The sequence below is a fragment of the Apteryx rowi genome, unplaced genomic scaffold, assembly GCF_003343035.1.
Source record: "Apteryx rowi isolate R43461 unplaced genomic scaffold, aptRow1 scaffold_77, whole genome shotgun sequence".
NCBI classification, from domain to species: Eukaryota; Metazoa; Chordata; class Aves; order Apterygiformes; family Apterygidae; genus Apteryx; species Apteryx rowi.
In genome coordinates, this window is record NW_020451060.1 from 553,034 (window position 1) to 576,711 (window position 23,678).

General features: G+C 40.7%; 1 protein-coding gene across 1 annotated transcript in view; it reads left to right on the forward strand.

The window, feature by feature from the left end:
* NTRK2 (neurotrophic receptor tyrosine kinase 2) overlaps positions 1 to 23,678 on the forward strand; it is a 198,824-nt gene that overhangs the window by 109,898 nt on the left and 65,248 nt on the right. The window contains exon 12 of the mRNA XM_026088466.1: positions 5,375 to 5,563. Coding sequence (XP_025944251.1) covers positions 5,375 to 5,563 — 189 coding nt within the window. The remainder of the gene's footprint in view (positions 1 to 5,374; positions 5,564 to 23,678) is intronic.

Genomic DNA, 23,678 nt, shown 5'->3' on the forward strand with positions numbered 1-23,678 from the left:
CTTGAATCCTATCTGGATAACAGGAAAGTTTCTCTGCTCTCACTGAAGTATAAAACTTGCCTTTTAATCATGCAGAAAAAAATTTTCTTAGAATCTACAGCAAATACATGAGTCTCATGGGGAAAGAAAGCTTGTATAAGTGCTTTTTGAGAACAAACTATTTAGTTAGTGAAAAAATACACCCCTCTCCCAAAAGGAGAAAGAGAGAAGATTCAGTATGGCCTCAAAATCCTGCTGAGCTGATGCTGACTGGTGACATGCACTTGTTGTCCTGCTTTTGCCTGATGGTGCGCTATTACCATGTCCCTGCACAAAATGGTCCTTGTTCCTCTGGGATCAAGAGCTTGATAGAAGCAGAGACAATGCTAGTGCAAGATCTATTGAGAAATCTTCCTAGGAATCAACCTCCCTTTTCATGGAAGGAGTCATAGTTTTTAAGGCATCAGTACAAAAGTCGTCTCTAAAACAATCCTCTACCTGAACTGCCTTGTAACACTTGACTAAGCAGATGCATCTTTGGAATAACTATACAGCTCCAACCACAAAGTGAAAATTTGCTGTCCTTGATTATTGCTGCACCTATTGCCTCCTCACATGGGTGAACCATTGGTAGTCACTTCAGAGATAGTTCAAGTGGTGTGTGATGCTCAGAAATGCATGGCAGGGGGGACTTGGGATACCGTAGCCTCCAGGAGATCTTGTTGTAGTTCTGAACATACAATAGATTGCTTATATCTTTGACACATTAGGTGGAAGGAGAAGATGGACACAGTGATTGTTTGTGACCATCTAGACTCAAGTTTGAGAATATGTGCTAGCAATGCCATGCCAAGTGCAAACCAAAACCATATGTTCTTTCTGGTTCTCTGCATTTGAGAGCCTAGCCTCTTCTTTATATTTTTTGCCTGAGCCTGCTTAGTTGAGTCATGCTGTTATTCACTTTGGGATTCTTTCCATACTTTGATACACAGTAAGGTCATGTGGATTATTTCAGTGGCAGCCAGTAGTCAGATGTGTTGCCACAGCCAAGTACCTAAGTATTAGCAGAAGTCTGGAATAACACAAAGCAAAAGCTATCCCCAACAAGTGACAGTGTGGATAGGTCTTGGTAGAGTGCATGTTAAAACTGCATTAACCCTGATTGTAATAGGAGCAGCAGGAAAGGATCTATTTTATAACCACAAAACTCCTTCTCCTGGCCAAAAATATCAGTATGCCTTGAAAGTAGTTAATTTCATAAGAATTCTTCTTTCTAAAGCTAAAGAAGGTACAGCTACAAACTCAAGTGTGTTGGCACCAGCTGGGTCAAGGACAGTGTGGAGATGGGTTGTATTTCAGGAAGAAGTGGCTCATGCTGGTGCTGGTGACAGCAAGTCATGAGCTCCATAACAGTTTGTTTCCAGTTCTCTGAGAGATGTGTAGCAAGGGAAAATTTGCTGTTTCAGCCTCTCCCCATACCATTTGCCTAAGGATCATTCATAACATAGAGATGCGGGGAGTTTGGCTTTATTATAGCTTGTCAACTTAGAGTAGAATTGGTTTTTTTATATGTCTCCACTTTTTCAGAAAGCAGTGTCTTTTGTACATAGGAGAGATTTTTCTTGGGCCTGGGCAATGCAAAATGGACAGTTTTTCTGCTCAACATCACAGAGAGGAGAAATTCAGCCCTGCAATATGTAGTTCTCTTATTTTTTCTCCGAGGCAGGATACTATTTCTCATCTGACTCCAGCTTCTATCTTCTCAAGATAAGAAGTATATTCTAAAATGAAATCAAATGAAGATATTAGGCAGTATATATGAAGATGGAGAAAGCCTCTGGAGTTTTCTTAAAAGCTCAAGCTGAATGTGGGGTAATGGGCTATTGACAACCCATGATTTTCACTTCCACCAAAGACATTTTGTTTAAAATTTTCAGTTTTCGGATGTGACACCAACAGCAGATTTGACTAGAAATCAGAATCAATAATAGGGGACTGCAAGTAATTATCTTGCTCATTCTGCCTTTGAAAAGTAATTAAGTGACCCCATTTAATCAGGATGAAACCACTCTTTAAGACGCTTTAAGAAATTACTTTGATTTGTGCTCAGTGCAAATTCAGGAAAGAGTAGTCCTAGCTTCTTGCCAGCACAGATGATGGCCTCATCTTGCATTCTGGAAAATGGTTTTACATTAGTGAAATATCACTCATGGGCTGCTGCTGTGAGGAGTCAGCTGCAGTGCTGGCCTGTAAGTATAATGTGACTTAGTGCATGCAGAAAATGAAATGTAATTTCACAGAAAGCAGATAATTTGGCATATAAGCAAGTATGGAAATAGTTTGTGTACCAGTTCGGTCACATCAAAAAATCCCAGCAAAGGAGATGTTTGAAAGGGTGTGAGCTCAACTGCTTCTGATATGCAAAAGTTTCCATCTGTTGAGCTCTGGTTGTCTTAATTAGAGAAAAAATATGCAGGAAATGGGAGTTTTGAAGATGAACAACTACTTCCAAAGACTATTGCATGAGAAGGTTACTTATAAATGAAAGGGATTGCTAAGTGACACTGCACAAATTTCCTGGAGCTGAATGTTTCTTAAATTGTTTCAAACCATTAGGAAGCACATCAGGAACCACCTCGTTTTCCAGATTTTCCTCAGCTGCTTCAGAGAGATAAATATACTTGGAGTCTACTTCATATCACATGGAAGACTAGCTTTACCAGTTAGCTTAACTGAGTAATTAGATTTATAGAACAGATGTCTACTTTTCACCTGCAGCACTTTGCAGTTCTTACTGATTGAAAAATAGTTCACCATACAAATTGGGTCTTAGAGTAGTGCAAAAATGATTTGATGAACAGAATGAGTTTCTATTCATTATCCTGCTTTACTGTCCTAGAAACGGGTAATGGACACTTTTTCTTGCCATCGTTGCATGTATGTTGAAAGCAAACAATGACCAAGGAACCTTCTTCCTGTGAAGCAGTGAACAGCAAGCCTGAAAAAGACTTAGAGAAGTGCCTCTATTAAATTACATAGCCCAAAGAATTTGCCTGTTTGCTGTAAGGGAAGGAATTTGACCCTCATGCTAAAGCTGTTGAGTACAAAAGGACCCATGAAAATGTGTATTTTTGTGCCTAGTTTTTGGTGCCATTAGCTTGAGATTCAGAAAGCTTGGGGGCATCAGGATATTTTCTAGAAAAATTAAATGAGTTTTTTCATGGGTTTGCACTCTGTTTCCACTGCATGCAAACTCTGGTGCACCTCAAAACAGTGCTCTGACTTCACGTACATATCTTGTGTGCCATCTGAGGGACCCTTTCCCACAGTTTGTTAGTCTCTGCACTTCATTAGAAAAATCTTCACCAGAACCCCTTAATCCTGGCAGCTTTCCTAGTAGAATCAATCTTTTGAGGATCTGGGTGATCAGTAATGACAAAAACAGCCTTGGTATTAGTATTTCACTTGATAAATTGCAGAGATCTAGGCATCGCTTACATTTGTCAACAGTGACTTTCCAGTGAAGTGCAAGGCATTTGAAAAATTACCTCTAATGTTTCAGGCTAGAGGGGGAAGTACCTTTTCAAACAATGAGAACATTTCCCTTATGCACCATTAAACCAACTGAGGAAAAAGGAAAGCTGGATAGGGGTGGGAACATGCTTGAGCCTGTATGGCTAGGGTTGAAATAGTGGCATGTCAAGATTATTTAAGTTCTATTCCTGTGAGCCATGCCATGTCATGATAAAGTGCTTTTGTTTTGATACTGTGAGCCACAAAACTGTAAGAGTGTCCAAGTTTCTTTTTTGCAAAGCTTCCCTGTCTTGGCTGCTGTGTCTGGGCTTCTTCTAGTTCTCGTCTTGTTCCTGTAATTGAGTGTGTGCTATGGTAGATCCTCCCCATCTTCTCTCCCATCCTCCATGAAGTACCCACAGGACCTGCTGTTAGTCCTCATCCTCTCTCCCTCTGCACCCCCCACATTGCACCTGCAAATACAGATGCCACATATGTGCAGGTGATACTTAGGTCCCTTTCTTGCCTCTGCGCTGTCCTCCTCTGTCCAGTCTAAACCCTCAGCCTGGAGCTCCAGTGTTTTGCAAAAGAGTAGCTGTCAACTTGGGTGAGATGCAGCTTTTCATCTTCCCCGAAGTTCTCTCTGCTACCCTCTTTGATTGCTGTGAATGGTACTGTTATCCTGCCTCTCACTCCTGCCTGCAGGGCAAACCCAGGTGTCTTTGGAGGATGCTGTGCTAGGATAGACATTTCCGGACAGTGAATTATTCCATCTATTTCTAGCTTAGTTTTTTGATTGTTGACATGTGAATGCCACCCTGAAACCCTGTTTAATATTAATGGAGGATGATCTGAAATTTGAATATTGTGGCAGATTAGGTAAAAGATTGTCGTTGTTTCATGGTGATTCTGATTTTCTTTGAATTCTGGATGTAAACCGGACTAGGAGGGGTTAAATTGCAAGATTTCAAATGTTATCTGTGTTAATCTCAATGTTATATCAGGGCCCTACAGCTCACAAAAGTGGAACACTGTGCTAAGCAGTTTTTTTAAAACCATTTATAATGTTTATCTCCATGGCACTTCCATTAAAAAATAGAAAGCACAAGTGAGAATAAAACAAAAACTGCCGCTAAATTACTGATCAAAATAAACCCCTCTCTCTGGAAGGTCACTAGACTCAGGTATTGGTGGGGCCTTATAAGCCAGAGAAATGTTCCCCTGGGCTGGATGAGCCCCTGTGAAGTGATGCCAGATCTCATGGTGGAGTGTGGGGTGGGATGAATTTTTCCCACTGCTCTTTTGAGTGCTTGCTGTGCACCTACTGTGGCTCTCCAAATTGTCCTCTGGATTTTGACTTTCAGCCTTTTTGTCTGTCAGAGATCATACTGCTTCCCACGTCAGAATGAGCCTATTGCCTTCATGTCTGTTGTCTTGTTACAATGTCACCTCAAAGGGAAGGTGGACACTCTGCAGCTTTGTGGGAAAAGGCATTATTGCTGTATGGTCTGAGTAGGGCAGAAGGTAAAAAGAGTTAATGTGTGTATTTCATAGCTTATTTCTAAGAATGATAGATGGAGTTCATCAGATTTGGAGATCTTTCCCATAGACACACTATGCTTGACATATTCAGTGTAGATGATCTACCAAGAAATAAATTTACATCACATTCTCACTCTTAATGGCCTACCAAAGTTTTTCTCCTATTTCTCCATCTCCACCTAGACAATTCCTGAGGTAAGATAAGCAGGGGACATAAAGAGAACTTTTGCCCAGGGGGACTGAGGACAAACTGATCAAAAAAGAGGAAAAATGGAGTTGGCTGAGGGAAGGGAAATTTTCATTTGCTGAGTTACAGGGAACTTTTTGTTTCTAACTCCAGGTCCTTCTTCAGTTATCAGCAATGACGATGATTCGGCAAGTCCCCTCCATCACATCTCAAATGGCAGTAACACTCCGTCTTCTTCTGAGGGGGGTCCAGATGCAGTCATCATCGGGATGACAAAGATTCCCGTCATTGAAAATCCCCAGTACTTTGGGATTACCAACAGTCAGCTCAAGCCAGATACCTGTAAGTACAAATCCTTGCATGTCTTTCAGTCATTCATTTTCCTTGTGCAGGTACTGGGGCTCCTTAACAAAGCTAATAGAAAAATGGTGTAAATTCCTGGGAGTGGAAGGGTGGAGTGGACTGAAAATACATGCAATTTGTTAAGGGGCACATGACATGAACTGCTTTACATCTGTCAAAGCCAAATTCAGCCCTCGTGATGAATCAATGAAGTTAGCAGCGTTATACTCAAAGCCCGATCCATATTCCATCAGTCACTGGTAGTCCTTCCATTGATTTCAGTGGTCTTTGGCCAGTCCTGTGCACCTAATATATTCTTGGGAGAAAACAAATCCTGGGTCAGAACCAGAAGTCAATATTTGTTCAGCATTATTACATACTCACTGCTTTTAAATTGGTTGTTTTGGCTGTGAATATAACCTAACTTTGAAATCTGAGTATTTGTGAAGTTATAAGAATAATAAGGGTAAAAACTTTCATTTGTTTAATTTCATTGTATAGTTCAAGCACTACAGCTGGAAAAGATGTTGAATATTTAAAAATGGAGCAGGAGTTTTATGACGGACAATAAATGTCATGAACAATTTTTTGGTGTTAAATTAGAAACAGGTGAAATTAATATACTGTAAAAAATATGAAAAGTTAAAAATAATTAACTATGAATTATTAAAAAAGAGCAACCCAAACTTCAGTTATTGCTTTCCATATGTAATAATAGTTTTAGAAGTGGAGGTATGGAATGCTGATTTTTAAAGCAGCAATTGACACTGCAGCAAATAACTGAGAAATATCTTAAGGATATTGTAATCAATAGTAACTGCACTATTTATTATGTCTCATTGGTACATTAAGGTCTTTAAGTGTTTCAGTGAAGGTTGTTTTTGCCTCTTGATTTTGTACATATATTCCTGAAGTGTTGCTGGAGGCCTGATCTGTTTCTCTGGGAAGTCTTTTGAAAGATTCCTGGTGCAGTCAGTGAGCACTGGGTGTGCAACTAAGGGACACCACTTCCTGCATGTATAGTGACTGATTTAGCTTCACAGCACCGAGTGTAGTTTAGGGGCATATGGCCTAGGTCAAAAACCTTTGCCTTCAACTCTGCATAGCTTAAATGCTATAACAGGAATCTTCCTTGATCCATGCATGAGTGCATGCAGGACTTCTAAGGGTGTAAAGACTAATGCCAGACTACCTCCTTGTCTTGTGACCATTAACACTGATCCACAGCTTGATTGTTGCACTAAGCACAATCCACAGACAGATGTTCCTGCAATGCAACAGGAGGCATTTTTCTGCATCTTTATTTTACATCCCTGATGTTCTCTCTCACCATGATTTTGTTGTGTGGCACTATTTTTTAATTAGAAATACCCCATAATCTCTTCTGCCGGAAGGTACTTGAATAATCTGGCATAGCATATGCAGTAGAGTGCCTTAAATAATCACCGAATTGCTGATCTTGATCAGCACAAGGAAAATGTTACATAGATGCATGTGATTAGAATATTAATTCCTGTGAAAAATAGAAGACACTGGGGAATCACAAATGGGCGACATACCCACTAGAGCTCTCTAAAATTATATAAAAGGCCATGCTTTTAAACATAAGGCTACCGTACCTCCATTCCCAGCTGCATTAGACAACATTGTAATTGTTTAAACAAACACCAGTGACTACAGAGTATTTCACTTTCAGCATTAAGGTTGAAACAACATACATTCTGTTTGGGAGGGGAGAAAAAAACCCTGAACCATATCCCAGAATTCTCTCACATTTAGTAAGCTGCATGTTAAGTACAGAAGCATTAAGTCACGCCTGACTAGTGCTAACTAGGTCCTCATCCTGAAAATACGTAAGTCTGTGTTTGGTTTTGTGTGCTGCAATGAAAGCCACATGGTGTCAGGGAAATTAATCACAGTACATGAAGTTGGCTTGTGCATGAATGTTTGCAGGATGAGGTCTCGAGACTTGCTGTGGTGCTCCTGGGAGGTGCAAGGAGCCACTCTGCTTTCTGCTCCGTTGCTGTGATGGTCCCAGGCTTTGTGCTTTTATTGTTTTAGCAAAGAAAATCAGATAAACTGTGGCAGTGTATAACCTGATAGACCAAGGCAGCTTTCTTCTACCACACTGTGCATCTGTCCAATGAAGAGGGTAATTCAAATTGTCTAGGACAAAAATGGTCTTCTCGTGAATAATTTTACATACTCTCTCTCTCACTCGCTTATTATTACAGAATTGTATTTGTCCTTTCTTAACCCGCCAACCTGCTTCTGATGTGTATTTCTGGTATTTTCAAAGCCCTAAGCTAAGTAGCTCTCATACCTTTTTCTTGTTTACAATAATGCCAGCTCCAAATGTCATCTGGTTTCTCATCTCCAGCAAAATAATTAACAATTACATTTATTTCCTATCTGGTCTAAGTTCCATTGTCCGCTAGCATTAGGCACAGCAGTGACTGTCATGCTGGAAAAGATTCTTATGTATTTAGCATATGCTGGTCTGTGGAAGGAGGTGAGACTTTGAGCTGGGTGAAACTGTACTCAGAATGTATTGCTGTTTTCATGAAAGTTGGAGGAGTACATCTGCTGTGAGTAGAAAGTGGAATTTCTTTTTCATTACCTACTTAAGCCATATTTTAACCTCTCAACAGATAGATATCCATTTCTGAATGCAGTGTGTCAAGCTCCATTGCAAAGTATTAGAACTGACTGTATTTAAAAGAAAATTAAAAAAATTATTTGGATCAGTTCCATCTGAAATTCCATCACTGTATCAGTGAATTGGTACTTTTGCTACTACAGACCCAAATCCTGAAAAATGCTAGCTTATAAAGAGTCAAAGTCTCAGGCTAAAAGTTATTGCTTTTCCTTCCTCTTGAGAGACAGCCTGCAAAGTGGGAAAGTCAAACTGATGAAGACCAACCCCCCCAGCAGCTTCATGGTTTGGGTTCCAGTCTTTACCCCAAAAGACTGATTTTCTGGCCCAGGTTTCAGCACAAATGCTCATCTGCACCTTTAATTGATACACCAGGAGAACATTATCCTTTCTCTTCCGACTGGGATTGGCTGGTATTTCCCATTTGGACCAGTCACTGTCTGAACTACCTGCTTTCCTGGCCAGCAAACCCACTGATGCCTCTTCAGCACTTGTCTGTCTGCCACCCTGTCCTGGTGCTCCTGGCTCTTCTTTTCTGTGCTGTGGACCTTCGGTTGCTCCTGGCTGGTGGGCTCTTCTGGCACTCTAATATTAATCTTGAATATTTCTGCTTTGAAAGTTTGCAGTGTGTGGTGCACAGATGTGTTTAAGACACATRCCAGACTTGGTCCCTTTTCATTTGAAATCAGAACATACCTCTTGTTTGGTGGTACCTGGCTAACTGTGGCAACTCTGATTTGTGTGATGTGTGAGAGAGTTTACAGCCTGGGCATGGTGAAAGCTCTTAAAAAGTGCACTTAACTTCATTATAAAACAGGTAGTGTTGCACTAGCATAAGCCTGCAAACCTTTTGCCTGGGAATGACTGATAGCATTCAGTTGTTGAGTTGAAAATCAGGCCGTAACTTTTAAGTGAAATAATATCATCAACTGCAGGAAAATTGCAAGGATTGCAAACACTGAGGAGATTATTCTCCCTGATATGAACCAGACTGTCTAATACCTTGCTGGCACAGCAGCTAACCATTGCTAGAAGGTTAGCTTCACTAATCCTATGATATGTTGCAGCCTCTAAGCTATTTGGTCTTTTCATTGATAATATGACATTTCACAGCTTGGTCTTCTACATCCCTGCATTGAATTTGTAGTTGCTAAAGTTATCAACTGAGCCTGCCATACCTGTTTAAACAGGATGGAAAAAAACAAAGATGTTTTCGCTACGAACAGCTATGGAGCGTCTACAGTCATCACTTAGCTTGCAGCACAGGGCTTGGAATATATCAGCCCATAATGGTTACTTTTCAGCAGTTAATGGTGGAAATGCAGTCAGTAAACACACATTGTCCTGTTGGGAGTAATGTGAAAAGCAAAACCTGTGGAGAGGACATGCGTAAAATGTCAGTGGAAGTGCCAAGTTGAACCTCTCAGGGCAGAACTTGGATACGAAGCTGCTTTCAAGTGGATTTGGGATTTGGAGAACCAAATTCTTCTCTGAATTTCACCCAAGTAACCCCCCCTCACAGCAGTCACTGTTGTTGCTGGGTGCAACTGAAAGGAAGATGGGAGCTCTTCTCTTCCATGTAGAGAGGTTTGTAAGACAGCTCCAGAGTTCAGGTGCCTCAGGATGAATCAGTAGCAACCGCATCACTTTCATCCCTTAAGATATTATTGATGCAAAATAATGGACTGGGCAGGCATGTTAACTAAGTGGTGGGAGGTTTAGTGGCAAGGTGTTTTCAGTGGCCAGCATTGCACATATCTTTTGTGTTTCAGATGATGTGGCGTGGACTGTGGCTTGCATAGAAGAAATTTGCATATATTTATGAAATAGTGGTAATATCTGGTCTGTATTTCTGTAGTATGGGGTGTGTTCCTAGAGGTGCAGGAGTGTGAATGTGCAGTTTAGATATATGCACTGGATAATATTGTATTGAAAAAACAGAGGATTAGTTAGACTCCACTGAAAAGTAATCATAATTATTGTATTTAATTGCTTCCAGTATTCCTGTTTTACTAACTTTGAGTGTCTTAATTCAGATTCTAATGGTTAAAAATGGAAAAATACACTTGAATCATTTGAGTTAGTGGACAAGATGCTATCCACATACTTGCTGTGAATAATTACCACACTTCCAGTTGGCCTCTGTTAGAGAAACTCTGAAGCTGATTGTACTTCGCTAGAAATAATTCCTGTAAATTAATTTTGAATGATTTTGCTAATCTGAAAAAATTAATTTACAGTCGAAAGCTCCAGTTCCATGGTAAAATTTCTAATTGCACACATGGTGGTAATTTTAAAGGCAAAAGTTTTGAGAACAGCCCTCTCCTATCCTGTTTTGAAAACTGACCTTTTCAATTTGCTGTACATTTGAGGGATTGTCACACCATTTAGTTAAAGCCGATCTCAATCTTTTACTTAATTATTCTGTGGCTATAGATTTCTTTTTAATGTATGAGGAGCCGTACTTTGGCTGTCCCAGTTAGGTAGGAAAGCTGCAGAAATGCTTTGCTTCAGTCCACCACTGTCTTGAATGACTTCAAATCACTAGAATTTGGGAGCAAATTAAAAAGGAGGGTTATTCTTGTCATTTTAAAATGACTCCCACAGTACTGGACTTAACTTTTTAAAGCCATAGCTCTTGGAGTCTGGTGACAATTTCAGATTTAATTTAAAAAGGAAAAAATATTGATGCTTGAGAATGTGAGTCAGACCCCAGATGCCTGAGGAAACAGAAGAAGATCTGGATTTGTTTTTCTTCTCATTTTTATGTTGTGATTTCTTTAATGTAGCGTCATGATTTGGGGGCATCTGAGTATGTCTGCTGCATGTTGGGGTTTGCAGGCCCTGTGGGACAGTGGGAGGGCTCGCAGGGAGTGCAGAGCTATCCCCGTGCCAAAGCAGGGCCTCTGCCACCCTGAAGAGATGGCTCTGGCACATCCTCCCCAGAGCTGAAGAGGGCAAAAATTGGGACCATCTGAATTGCGTTCCCTCTCCCAGGCTGCTTGTAGAAGGGTGCAGCTACTTGCAGTTCAGTACCCAGGTGTCTCCTTGGCTCTGGTCACTCACTTCTAGCAAGGGTGACTGGTTTCCCTTCATGTTCCCATCAGGCTGAATGGCCTTCTCCCCAGACCTTGGATCAAGAGCAAAGGGCCGTTTGATCTGAACAAGCATAGTCTATATATAGTCTATATTTAAAGATAGTCTATATTTCTAGAGGGAAGTCAACAGAATGATGGGGATATGGTCACTAGGTACATATTTTCCAGGCTTAATTGCCTAAGGAGTCCCGCAGCAGAGCCTGGCCCCAGCACATCTGATCCTGCTGGTGCAGCCCTGTCCCTTTCCTCTCACAGCATGTAAGCTCTCATGCTTCACAAAGCCCACTGCAGAGCGAGGACGTGAGAAGCCAGCGAGGCGAAAGCTGCAGACAGAAATGGGAAAATTCACCAACAGTGAGTCTCTACACTGCAGAGATCTGCCAGGGATCTCAGCCAGAGCAACAAATCAGTTTGTTTCTGCTTACTTCTCATCCCACATGCACAGTGTACTGTAAAACACAAAAATGCACAGTGAGCAGACTGCCTGCATCGGACAGCCCCTATTTGACTGCATTTCCCAAGTAACAAATACAGAGTGTTCCAGGTTGTATCTAGCACCCTACACTCTCCGTAAAGTTGTGAGGAATAGAGGAAATTTTTTACATGCTTTACAGCATAGGAAATACCAAGTATGTTGGTCCTTGTGCACAGAAAAAGGGTCTCCCAAGAGAAATACCCTGACAGCATTTCCATCTCTTTTAAAAAGCTTGTATATCTCAGTGACCACAACAGAAAAGCTGCTATTGTGGTTTCTTAGCCAGCTCAGCCTAGGGTTTTTCCATTCACTCCCTAAATTTGCAGAGCTGAAAATTTATAAGCAGCTTTTTTCCTATAAAAGACACCCTGACCTCAATAGCCAGAACACAGAGAAAAGAAGCAAAACTGAACAATTTTAGTGAAATCCAGCCTGGGAAGAAAAACCTTGCTGCCCAGACTGAACTTACCAGACTCGATGCTCATTGGCAACCAGAGTTTAGAGTCTGGGAGGTTTAATGGAGCACTTTCTGTACCAAAATCAGAATCTTCAGATGCTGAAAACTAAGAAGCCCTTGACTGTCACAATTGAAGTGGAGAATACAAGGAGGGAGATGTATAAAATTTACTGTTTGTCCTGCTCCTATTGCTTGCCTTGCTCTAAAGACATTTGTATATTTTATTGGCTAGACTAAATATTTTTGTAGTTCAGTTGCCTGTTTTAATCCTTGGTTACAGTCACCATTTAAGAAATGTATCTTTGTGATTGTCCATGAAGTCATGCACATGTCAGAGATGTCAGCTGCATACATTGGTGATATATTAGTTGCATTTCACTTTTCTTAACTTGGCAGCAGATTTGTCTCCTATACCATTGCAGATTGAGCCTCACATATTTTCCAAATTATCTGGTTACGTATTTTCATTGCCCAGCAAACAAAATGTAACAAGGAATAAATAAATTTGTGAAAAATTAGATTTTTAACACTTGCTGCTCATTCTGAATCTCAGCAGACCTGCAGTTTTTTTACTTTTTCAACCAGATGGAATAAATTCTCCCAAAGACTGAAGTCTTCAACTTGAGAGCGTGGGTTTCAACCTTGTTAAAAATTCAGGATTGAAAGAAAAGAATTTTACCACATCTAGTCTAGATGCAAACCTATACAGTCATTTTTGCCTCAGAAGTTACTTGTGTTGCAGTCTTGATCTGTACATGAAGTCTATTTATATCTAGTAAAAAGGCAAGTGGTTACTTTTTCAGCAAAATGTTTACTTTTCATCACACAAAATGGTATTTTGCGACCAGATTTATTTGGTAAACTGCTGCTTGCTCTGGGAGTCCTACTGCTCAGTATGCAACTACAGGAAAGAACAGAGTGGCTTCTGGCCTTTGGTTTATGAACAGTATGAGTGGTTTATCACCTGAAAATACAGCATGTGAAACATACTTTTCCCTAAATAGGGGATGTTAAAAGAAAGAGACCTGAGCAACAAAGATCCAAAGTATGCATCAGCTACCAAAGCAGAGTATGGGACAAGGCAACATGAAGCATGTACTCCGAGTAAGGCGTCCAGTGCCACAATCTACAGATAAAATTTGCACCTTCTTTTATAAATTCATCGGGTAGACTAGACTTCAGGAAGCACACCGTTCTTCTTCAGCAGAGCACTGAAAGGTGCTGTTAACATCAAGCCCAGCCACAGGCTTCACGTAAAGCACATACTTAAGGACTTTACAAAAGATGAAGTAGAATTAAACGTATGCATAAGCATTCTTTGCAACTGGGGTACTAGTCAAGATAAAAAAACCAGCCCTTTTTTAGTAGGTGTAATCTTGGCGGCATTGCTGTGTTCAGTCTTTAGCTATGTCATTTGACAATACATCTGCATCAAACATATATACAATACTTTTGCACCAGAGTATGTAGCTAAATCAGTAACAGGTATGTGACAAATGGCACCATTTATATTGTTATGATTAAATTATCCCTTTCAGATTCTGTGCTGGATAGTAAATTCTAGGGATGTTGACTTTATATACATAAACCTGCATTTGTTTATGAAAACATATCTGGAAAATGATATAATGGGGCTTAAAAGGGGTAGTCCTTATGTATAAGTTGAATGGAAAAAAATGTAATTCATTGTAGAAAACTCTTGATAAAGAGCGTAGACATGGGAGCAGGATTGGGCCTTTGATTTATTTCTTTGTGTCAGTGAGAGTTTTGGCTAAACAAGAAATACAGGTCCCAAGGAAGAAAGATAGTATGAATAAGAAAGATAGTACAATAAAATAAGAAAGAAAAATATGAAAATGTTTATAAATATAAATATTTAATATTTTAGTTCTACATTTCATCACATAATTAATTCACCAGTGTGACCTTTTTTGGCACAGAAAGATCCAATAAATCTTCAAGTAGGAGAAAACCAGAAATAAATCAAATAACTCTGTAACCAAAATAACTTCATAAATGAATCCAACTTCTCATTTTCTTGAGTTCATCACCAAGCAATGGCATCATTATTAAAAAGTGTGAGCTGGCAAAATGCAGTTAGCTCTGAGCACAAGCTCACCCCAAGATGAACTTTGGAAAAAAAAAGCCCCACAATCAGGAATATGGTTGTCTACAATAAATGTTGATTAAGGTGTTTATCATAGCAGCAGCATGAGCCATACTGTTTTTCAGCTGTGTATAGTGTTTTCACACCTCTTGCTGGCAGTGGTCTCTAAGGAAATAAGGCTCTTGGTACTTAGAGGGCTATTTCTGAGAGCAGTTTGGCAGATGGTGAAGGCGACGAGAGCGCGCGGTCAGCTCTGCGAGGCTGCCGACCCTCGGTGCAGGATGACCGGGAGCTGCGACGTGTCAGGTGACGTGCAGAGCCACCAGCATGGCTCAGCAGCGCATTGCCACCTCCGCCCGCTCTGCGACGTTCACGGGGGTCCGTGCGTGAAGGCGGCTGTGTTAGGGGCATAGAGTAGGGCAGCAACAAATGAAACGTAACAGCCTTTTAAAACGGTATCAGCACTGAAAGTAACACAGTATTTAATATTCTGCATCTTCAAATCACTTTTCAAGCATTGCCTTGTTCATTAAACCTCTCCACAGGCTCCTCATTGCTCACAAGAGCAGTTGGGGCAAAATAATAAGACTGCTTTTTTCTCCCCAGAAGGTATTTAATTAATATACCTGTTTTAGTTTAGACATATATTCTGTATAGTAGGATACCAGAGCTCAGCATTTTTTGACACACTTAAAAAATGTGATTACATAGACAATTCCAGGAATGAGCTTCAGTCAGTAATTAACATAAAAACCCAGCGCTGAAGTGTATCTTTATGATCTTCTTTTAGAGCCCTCCCTTTCTTGCTTTCACCTTGCTTTTCCTTGTAGAAAAGCTTAGAGGTTGATTAAGCTGATTCTAGTTTGGTCTGTTGGACAAAAGCTAGAGGACCTCTTGCTGCCAGCTGCCCTCTCTTCCAAAGGTGCAGAAGGGACCTCTGCTTTCCAGTACTGTGGCTGAGGGGCGCAAGCAGACACAGGTGGTCTTTCAGCTCAGTAGTTCCCAGGCCACTAGGTATAAACTTCCAAGCATGCAGCCAGGTGTTGAGCAGGACATTCGATAGATGGACAGGTTGTCACTTTTCAAAGGCCAGTGTGTGGATTAAGTCATGAGGCCTACAGATTTGGTATGAAGTGAGCACTGACTGGGTCTTATCTCTAGCCCATCAATGCCCATAATAATTGAAGGCTATTATTTGCAGATTGCTGGGGAATCACTGTGATTGAAGTATAAAGTGCCTGCAGGGGAAAAAAGTGTCAAATATCTGAAGTCAAGACCCTACAACAAGATCTGAAATTGGTAAAGTTCTGTTGATGAAAAATTGTGCAGTACCTCTAGCTAGCAACTTACCCACTAGCTTTTGGGGGTAATTAAACAGAAACATTTAAATGGAAAACACATTGCGTGAGTGTATTGGTTGCATTTAGGAAGAATATGTAGTGTGTATGCATACTAGTTGTTGCCTATTTCTCTAAATTTCAGTGTATCTCTGTATAACTAATAATCTCTCTAGGGATTTTTTTTTTAATTTCAGGATTATACGAGTCTATATTCCATTTTCAGAAGTCAGCTAGGCACATGAGATGAGAATCTCAAAGGCATTCAGGTGCCGAACGTCTGAAACCAACAACTAACTGGGTTTCTGGAAAGCACCTAAGTAGATTTGAAGTATAAATTTTTTGTAATCAATAGAAATTAACCATCTTAATCAGCTTGGGACAATTCCAGTAAATGATTCTTCACCTTTAGGTACCTAACTGCCTTTAAAATCTGGTTGCTGGAGACTGCTGAAAGTCAGTAATTACATGGGTCACAAGGTGCAAGAAAAGGCTTTAGGTTTCCAGGAGGACTGCCTTGAGCAGCAATGAGTCGTGTCTGAGGGTTAGTGTCAGAGTTAAGGAGATGGAAGCTCTCTTCCCAAAGGCGCCTTCCTACCCCATTTCCCTCCTCTGATCCTTTTGGTTTCCTGTGGCATTAGAAAGAAAGACTGGATGGTTGTCTATGCCATGTGGTTATTTATTCCCACAGTAATATAGTGAGAAGCCAAATATAATTTCAAACAGTTCCCCAATTTATATAATTTTGAAGGAAATACAGATTTGACAGATTTTTGAACTGCCATTATGAATATCTGCTTGAGAGACAGTTCCAGTTAGAATCTTTCTAAAATGAAACCATTCCCACATGGCTCTTCTTATTTCTGAGTATTAATTAGAATTTGTTTAGTTTTTGTTTCTCAGGCTGTCTTCCAAGGATGTGCTTTCATTTTTGGGTGCCCACAGCCTGAAGGCCTGCGGCTGCCTCAACGGACAAAAGAAATAGCTGAAAACAATACCCATCAAGGGGAACATGTCCCACACAAAGCAGAGAGGAACAGAAAAAGAGAGAAACAAATGGGAAAGAAACAAAAAATCTCCGTCTCAGCCTTTGGTAAAGAAAGAACAATACATGACTGATTGGCTCCAACTGCTTGTGCAGGAGGACATGATTTGTCTTGTCCCCATTTTATTCTCATCAGAAGAAAAGCAACTGCTTTGCTGTATTTGCAGTCTCCACTCAAGAGGCTGTTGAGACTGGGATAGCAATGGGATTGCCTCCAGACAGAAATGTATTGAGCAGCAGTATGTGGGGAAGCTTGAAAAGCTCCTTCTTGGGTGGTAATGCACAAGGCAAAAGCTTATGGGATCAGTCTTACATCCTCTGTAAGCAAACGGAAGCACTCCATTGCACAAGGTTGCTCTTTCCAGCACTGTCTTGTAATGTGCTTGAGATCAGTCTGTCTGTGAAGCTCCTCATGTCACCAGGAAGGCAGAAAGGTACTGTGTCATTAGGTGAGAGTAAGATGAGCTGTGTTATCATGGTCCCACCTCTGTCTATGGTAAATTGTCAGCTTAGTTCACATGCTGTATTTAGACAGTTAGGGAATGGACAAATTGCCACATTGCATCTCACTAGTAACTGTTTTGGTACCTAAAAATGCCTGGTGCTGTATACATTAGAAAACCTTCACCAGGTAAGTATCTAATAATCCTTAAGTAGTATGTTTCTTCCAGATCTTCCAACACTTAGAGGTTAGTTAACACTCTGGCACAAAAGGTTTATGTCCTTTTCAAATGTCAGCCCTGTGTAATAAACCTGCAGATATTTCTAATATACCAGAGGTAGCCAGCTTGACATTAAGAGCAGCATATGAATGTCTTCCTGTGGCTGAAACGCTTGGGACGTGGTGAGCAGAGGAGAAGGGGGATCAGAAGCGTTTGAAAGGCCATTGGCTTGTGGCTTGCCAGCACCCTTGCCGTTGTGGTGGGCAGACCCTGGCCCGCAGCAGCACCTGGCCTGGCCATGCCTCTCACCATCCTGTCCTGCCTCCCCATGCCGGGCTGCCATTGGGGTGGGCACAGCCGTGCTCCTAGGACCCTGTCCCAGCAGCCGGTGATGCCAAATGCCGTCAGCATCGTCAGAGACACCTTAGTGTCACAGCAGCCTGACGAACAGGGTGAGGCTTTGGTGCTGCTGTGCAGACTTGGATTCTCCCAGTGCATCCGCAGTTTGCCAGTAATGGCTTCAGTGCCTGGCTGAGCAACTGCTCTAGCTGCCCGTGCTGCCCCTTTGCAGCGGGGTGGAGGGGGCAGAAGGCTGGCCAGCTCTCCCTCCCGTGGCTGAGTGTGGGTATGAACTGCCTTCGACTTCAAGTCGCTTCAGTTCTCCGGCAGCTGTCAGGCAGGCTGGATCCACAGGCTGGAGCCCTTCAGCAGTCAGGAGATTCCTAAGGCTTTTCGGTCTGCTCAGCTGGTGGGCAGGCTCCTTTCAATCCTAACCCTCGGAGGAGACATCAGATTCATATCCTCAGTGAGGCATGGTTTCAGGCACATACCTGTGCATTGTTGGTAAATATGGTAAATCACAGTCCTCATCTTGAGGACGTGGTAAAGGAATGCAGACTTAAGGCAAAAATTCATATATGTCTCCTTAAAGAACATGTCTCCTTTTCCTCTTAGCTCAGCTGTTTTGCTTTTGGAGGAGGAGGCTCAGGCCTTTTGTTCTGCTTGCAGATCTAGTGGATCCTTCTGAAAGTTGATCTGAATTCATCCATTGCCAGCAATCCTTATCTTCCTGGAAGGTGACTCCTTCCCAGCTCATCTAAGTCTTCTGCATTGCATATTCTGATCCAGCGTGTTTCCTAGCTGGAATTGTCTGCAGTTTGGTTTTGCACTTATATCAAAATGTTGTATTGCATTTTAAGATTACAATTTTTTGCATCTTTTGATGGCAGCATTTTAGAGACTCCTGAAATGATGCCAGGCTAAGGAAGAAACACAGTGCAAAATAAGGCATGTCTTTCAGAAATAAGGAAGAAGAAAATTTTCAACTCTTCTCTGCAGTCATAGCCTCTCTAGAGGCCTGATCCAGAATTGATTTCCCATTGAAATCAATGGGAGTCTTTCCAGTCCATTGATTTCTGTGTGTTTTGAGTCAGACCTCAACTTCATGAAGCAGGACTGTGCTGAATGGCAGCATTAAAGAAACCTGCAGTGTGCTGATTAAAAAATATATATTCATAGAATTGTCTGTATGTTTCTGCTCTGCAGTAAGAGATTTATTTTGGACTGCTAAATTTTCTTGATCTCAGGATAGGATGGTTTCAGAATAGAAGAAAGCACACAGGTATTCATTGCTGCCTCAGAAGAGAGCTTTGCTGTGTCACCTTCGTAGCTTCTGTTTATCAACAGAATATATATAGCAGAAATATGGTCACTTTCTATGGGAAAAACACAGAAAAGCACTAGGTGCCTTCCTTAATAATGGAAAGAAAGCGTACAGAGAAAACTTTGAATTTTAATGGTTTTGGTCTAGCTTAGAGATGAAGTCTCTGCCTGACCATGTGATATTTATTTTTCATCATACAAAAAAGGCTTATTATTACAAAAGCGTGCCCACCCACAGTGAATTCTTGGCCTCGTCAGACCACTCATCCCATCCAAATGTCCATAAATGCCTTTAAGAAACATTTTGCTGTGCTCTATCTGACCTTTCTCTATGGGTATGGCGTATACAAACACACATGTCAAAATCCACACTATTTCTTAGCTAAACCATCTCAAGAGCTGTGATTGCTCCCTGACTTCAGCAAGAGGCTGTGCTGGGAGCCGTTTGGGAGGGTGAGAGAATAACATCTGCCCTATGCTGAAAAAATAGCTCTGTGGACTGCAGAAAAGCTGGGTCAGAGTAGTTGCCTCAATGTCTCTTGTCTTACTGCAGGCCTTTTCAGGTAGCCCCCCTCAGAAAAACAAGAAAATTCAGGGAAGCGCTAAGAACAAAACTGCTGCAGATACATATCTCTATCCTGGGACTTCTCATTTTTGAGAAAGAACAACAATTATTTTAAAGGAAATGCAGTCTAAGGATAATAATCCTGCATTTAAATCTTTTCTAGAACTTCTGGCTTTTATAGTAAGAAAAGGGAATATTAATTTACAAGCTTCAGTATAAACCCCCTGAAGCTGTGTGTCACAAGCTGTCCCTTGTTCCCTGCACTGCTTTATGCTCGCAAATTCTTATTAAGAAGTGTCAGTGCTGAGCTGAACTTTGAGCTTTGCACGGCATTTTAATGCTCTGGGTAAGCAGGCTACAAAAGTCATAGGTCAAAGCCTATTTAAATACATTCCGGCCAAAAAGAGCGAGCACTGTTTTCTTTGTATCTCTTAATTCTTTAATGGAACAAGCTTTATCTAACCAAATCAGTGACAAACCTTGCTTGTCTCTGACAATAGCCTATTTGGAATTAGGTTTGGTGTTGTTGTTTTTAAATAAATTAAAGGGCCATTTAATACTGTGTGACCCGAGCAGTTTTGCATCCTGATACACTTGAGTTATTGAAGTTGGTGATTATTGTTGTTTAAGTTGTGCAAGCTGTAGGGTGACTATAAATAAAAATCACACTCTTTTGGGCAGCTAATTCCCAGCTTGATCCACAGAAGATGATGGCTTGAGTCATAGGAGACAAAAGCTTCTTCTCCCTCCTCTACATCCAATGAAATGAGGTGGTGGAGCAAACTGTCAGGGAAAAATACCTGATTAATAGTGTAAAGACTTAAGAAATGCACACTGTACCTGTGAATGGAAAGATGGGAAGAATATGAATGTATTCAGTTTCTTAAGGTGGTACTCTCTTATAGTGCAATTAAGGATCAAAGGCAATGCCGTGTAGACTCTTTAGCATTTTTCTTGTTACCTTTAAAAAGCAGATGCTCCATATGTACAAAATTCACTGTACAACCTCAGTCTTTGCTATAGGGAATACCTCTATGCTGCAAACAGCGAGAAAGTATTTTTATTTGTAGGTGTTGTTTAAGCCAGAAAGCATGATGTTAAGGGTGACTACTGCTCTACACATGGCAATTGTCGTCATAAATATAAACTCCTAGACACAATTACTAATAAAACTCATTAGACTGGACAAAACTGGACTGACATCACAAAGATGAAATATATAAATCATGCCCAGATGATAGGGAACTACAGGGAAAATACAAAAGCCCACGACTTGCACGTTTCCCAGCAGTAACCAGAAAGGGCTCCAGTAAGAAGCGACACGGTGTGAGACAGTGATGTGTACAAACCTCCCTCTTCAAGACAAAGAGAAGGAAGGTGAGGGTGGGGGAGGGAAAAGGATATAAAAGATAAGAAAGACAAAAGGAGAGGCCTGTTGGTCATTTACTCTGATTAAGGCAATACTTTGCAGCTGCACTGTTCCAAAGTTCAGGCAATTGAAGTCACTACCTGGGTCTTGCTCTCCCTGACTGTGTGACTTCAGGGTTTGGATGCGGGGAGCAAAAGGATTTGGGAGAGGAGGCTTTGCTTTTGATACATTACCTGACTTGTTAGAAGCAGCAGTGTTTGATTAAGGAGCTTTTTAATTGCCTTTCATTAGGCTGATGTATTCATTGGGCTTTCCTTCTTTCCTGCATTTCATCCTGACAGTGAGATAATTGAATATCCGCATCGGTTTATGCAGGGAATTTTAGCCACGTTTTGGTGGAGCCTCGGCTCTGGCCACAGTTAAGGGAATTGGAGGTCAGCATGGCAGGGGCTCATATCTTCAGCTTTAACCGTTTGTTGATTTGGTTTTATAGCTTTTAAACTGATGTTTATTGCTTCTATAGATGTTAAAGAGGGAAGTCCTCTTGAATCCCTGGCGATATTTAATTATGGTCATGATTATAAAATGTCTCTGATCTTTGGGTAGTATGAAAGGATCAATAGAGTACAAGACAGACAAAGAGCAAAAAGCCCTTCTGGGTTGCTGTTTATTTCTGTTCCCCCCTCCATCCCCCTGCTACTACTTCTGCTGCTGGAGATATGCAAAGAGAAAAATTATTAGGGTGCTGGATTAAGGGAAATTGAAAAGCAGTTCTCACAGTTCTCACAGGAACCAGGTATTTAAAAGATACCATGACTTGCACTGGTTGCAGAAGAGTAGAGTAGATCTGCAAGCTTCTCTTTATATTTGGAATATTAATATAAAGCACCAACATCACTGAAGATGATGTGGCCCATGACAGTTCAAATGGTGGGTCCTAGCGTGAAATGCACCGCTGTGTGCAAAACTTTGGCTCCTCTAGTAGATATGTGTATTGATGAGTATTTGCAATAGCATAGGAGTTAAATTACAGAATCTTTGATGATTATCATTTTGTTTGGTCTTGGACAGTTTTTACGTGAGATTGCTTTTAACTCACAGTGTTGAGATCAGGATGTGAAGTTTATCAAAAGTCAGCTATAGGCAAATCTTAGTTTTTGGTTCAAGCCCTTCTGTAACTTCATTAGATCTTGCTTACAACTTTGCCATGCTTAAAGCTGAGTTTTAACCTCTGTTCTCTGCACCCTTTCCACTTGGTCATGCTTTTTTAAAATGAGTTTCTTGGAGGAGGTTTCTTAGTAGCCTCTGGATAGGAATGAGGCAAAAATGATCAGTGGAGCTCTGCGCTGATGTACAGACGTCTCACATAGTCTTCTCTGTGAGACTGGCATCCAGGGCTGTGTCTGCTGATAACCTTGGATAGGTGGTTCCTACACTGTAACACAAAGGGAGAGAGCAAGTAAGATCCTAGTGCCTTGGCCACCTTGTGCAACCAGGATAATGCAGCCCTTACTGAATTATTCCATCTTCAGTATAACTCCTCCCCCTCCAAAGCACTGTACTGAAGCAGAGTTATAGTTGAACTTTTAAATGCACAGAAGTAAAGCTGTTCAAAAATGGAGTTTTCCTCCCCATGGGAGATTTTCAGCATTTYAAAATTACTTTTTGCTGTAAAATCAGAATGTAAGTTAAAACAGAGAACACTTTATTCATTTTGTCTCAAGTTTCAAACTGAAATGCTGAAATGGGAAAAGGTGCATCTTCAATAAAATTAAAATGATTTGATATTTTAAAATAAAATGTTCATTTGGGGCAAATACTTCAAAATTGGATTTAAAGTTTTTTGGAGGAAAATTTCACGATAAAAAGCTTTTTTTAATTTTGAAATGTTGAATTTGATTCTTTATTTTAGAAAGCCAGAATGGTAACTGAAAATCAACATTTTTCCAACATTGCCAAATCTTTGAAACTTTATTTTTCACCTTAAAAAATTTTCAGTCAAATTTTTGACTGGTTTACACTGAAGTCAGTGCTGTGGGAATCAAAATCTTGAACATCCTGACTTCTATACATTTAAAATTTGACACATTTTGATTCCTATGCCTGTTTCCATTCATTTTCTTGTTGAACTTATCTGGGAGGGGGAGGGCCTCTAAAAGAGAAATGTGGTTGTATGTAACTGCTAGTGATATCCTACTAGTGAAAACCTTCTGGGATTAAAGGGTGAAACTCCACTGAAGTCAATGGAGCTTTAAATAGTGGCACCACCAGAAAAGTTGTCCCATGGAGTGCAATTGCATTGTTACATCCTGAATGCTCTTCATTCTCATGATAGCCGTTAGTGAAGGAGTCTTTTCAAGCACTTACACATTTATTATTTTCAAAACCCATTTCCTCAGAGAGGTCAAAAGCTCTTCTCATCACCACAGGGAGCCCATGGGAATTTTGGTGTTCTGAAGTACAGCAGGTATCCAACTGCATTAAAATGTTAACACAGCTTTTTTTTTTTTTTCCTTAAACCATGCTGTGGTTTTGTCATGAATCAAAAGTGGTAGAATCTAATTATTTTTTGATTGGAAGAAAAACATTCCAGCAGGAAAAATATCACATTAAAATGGGATTACTTCCAACTAGTCCATAAAAGAAATTCCCGTAGTGAAAATGCCTTACCCCCGATTGCTT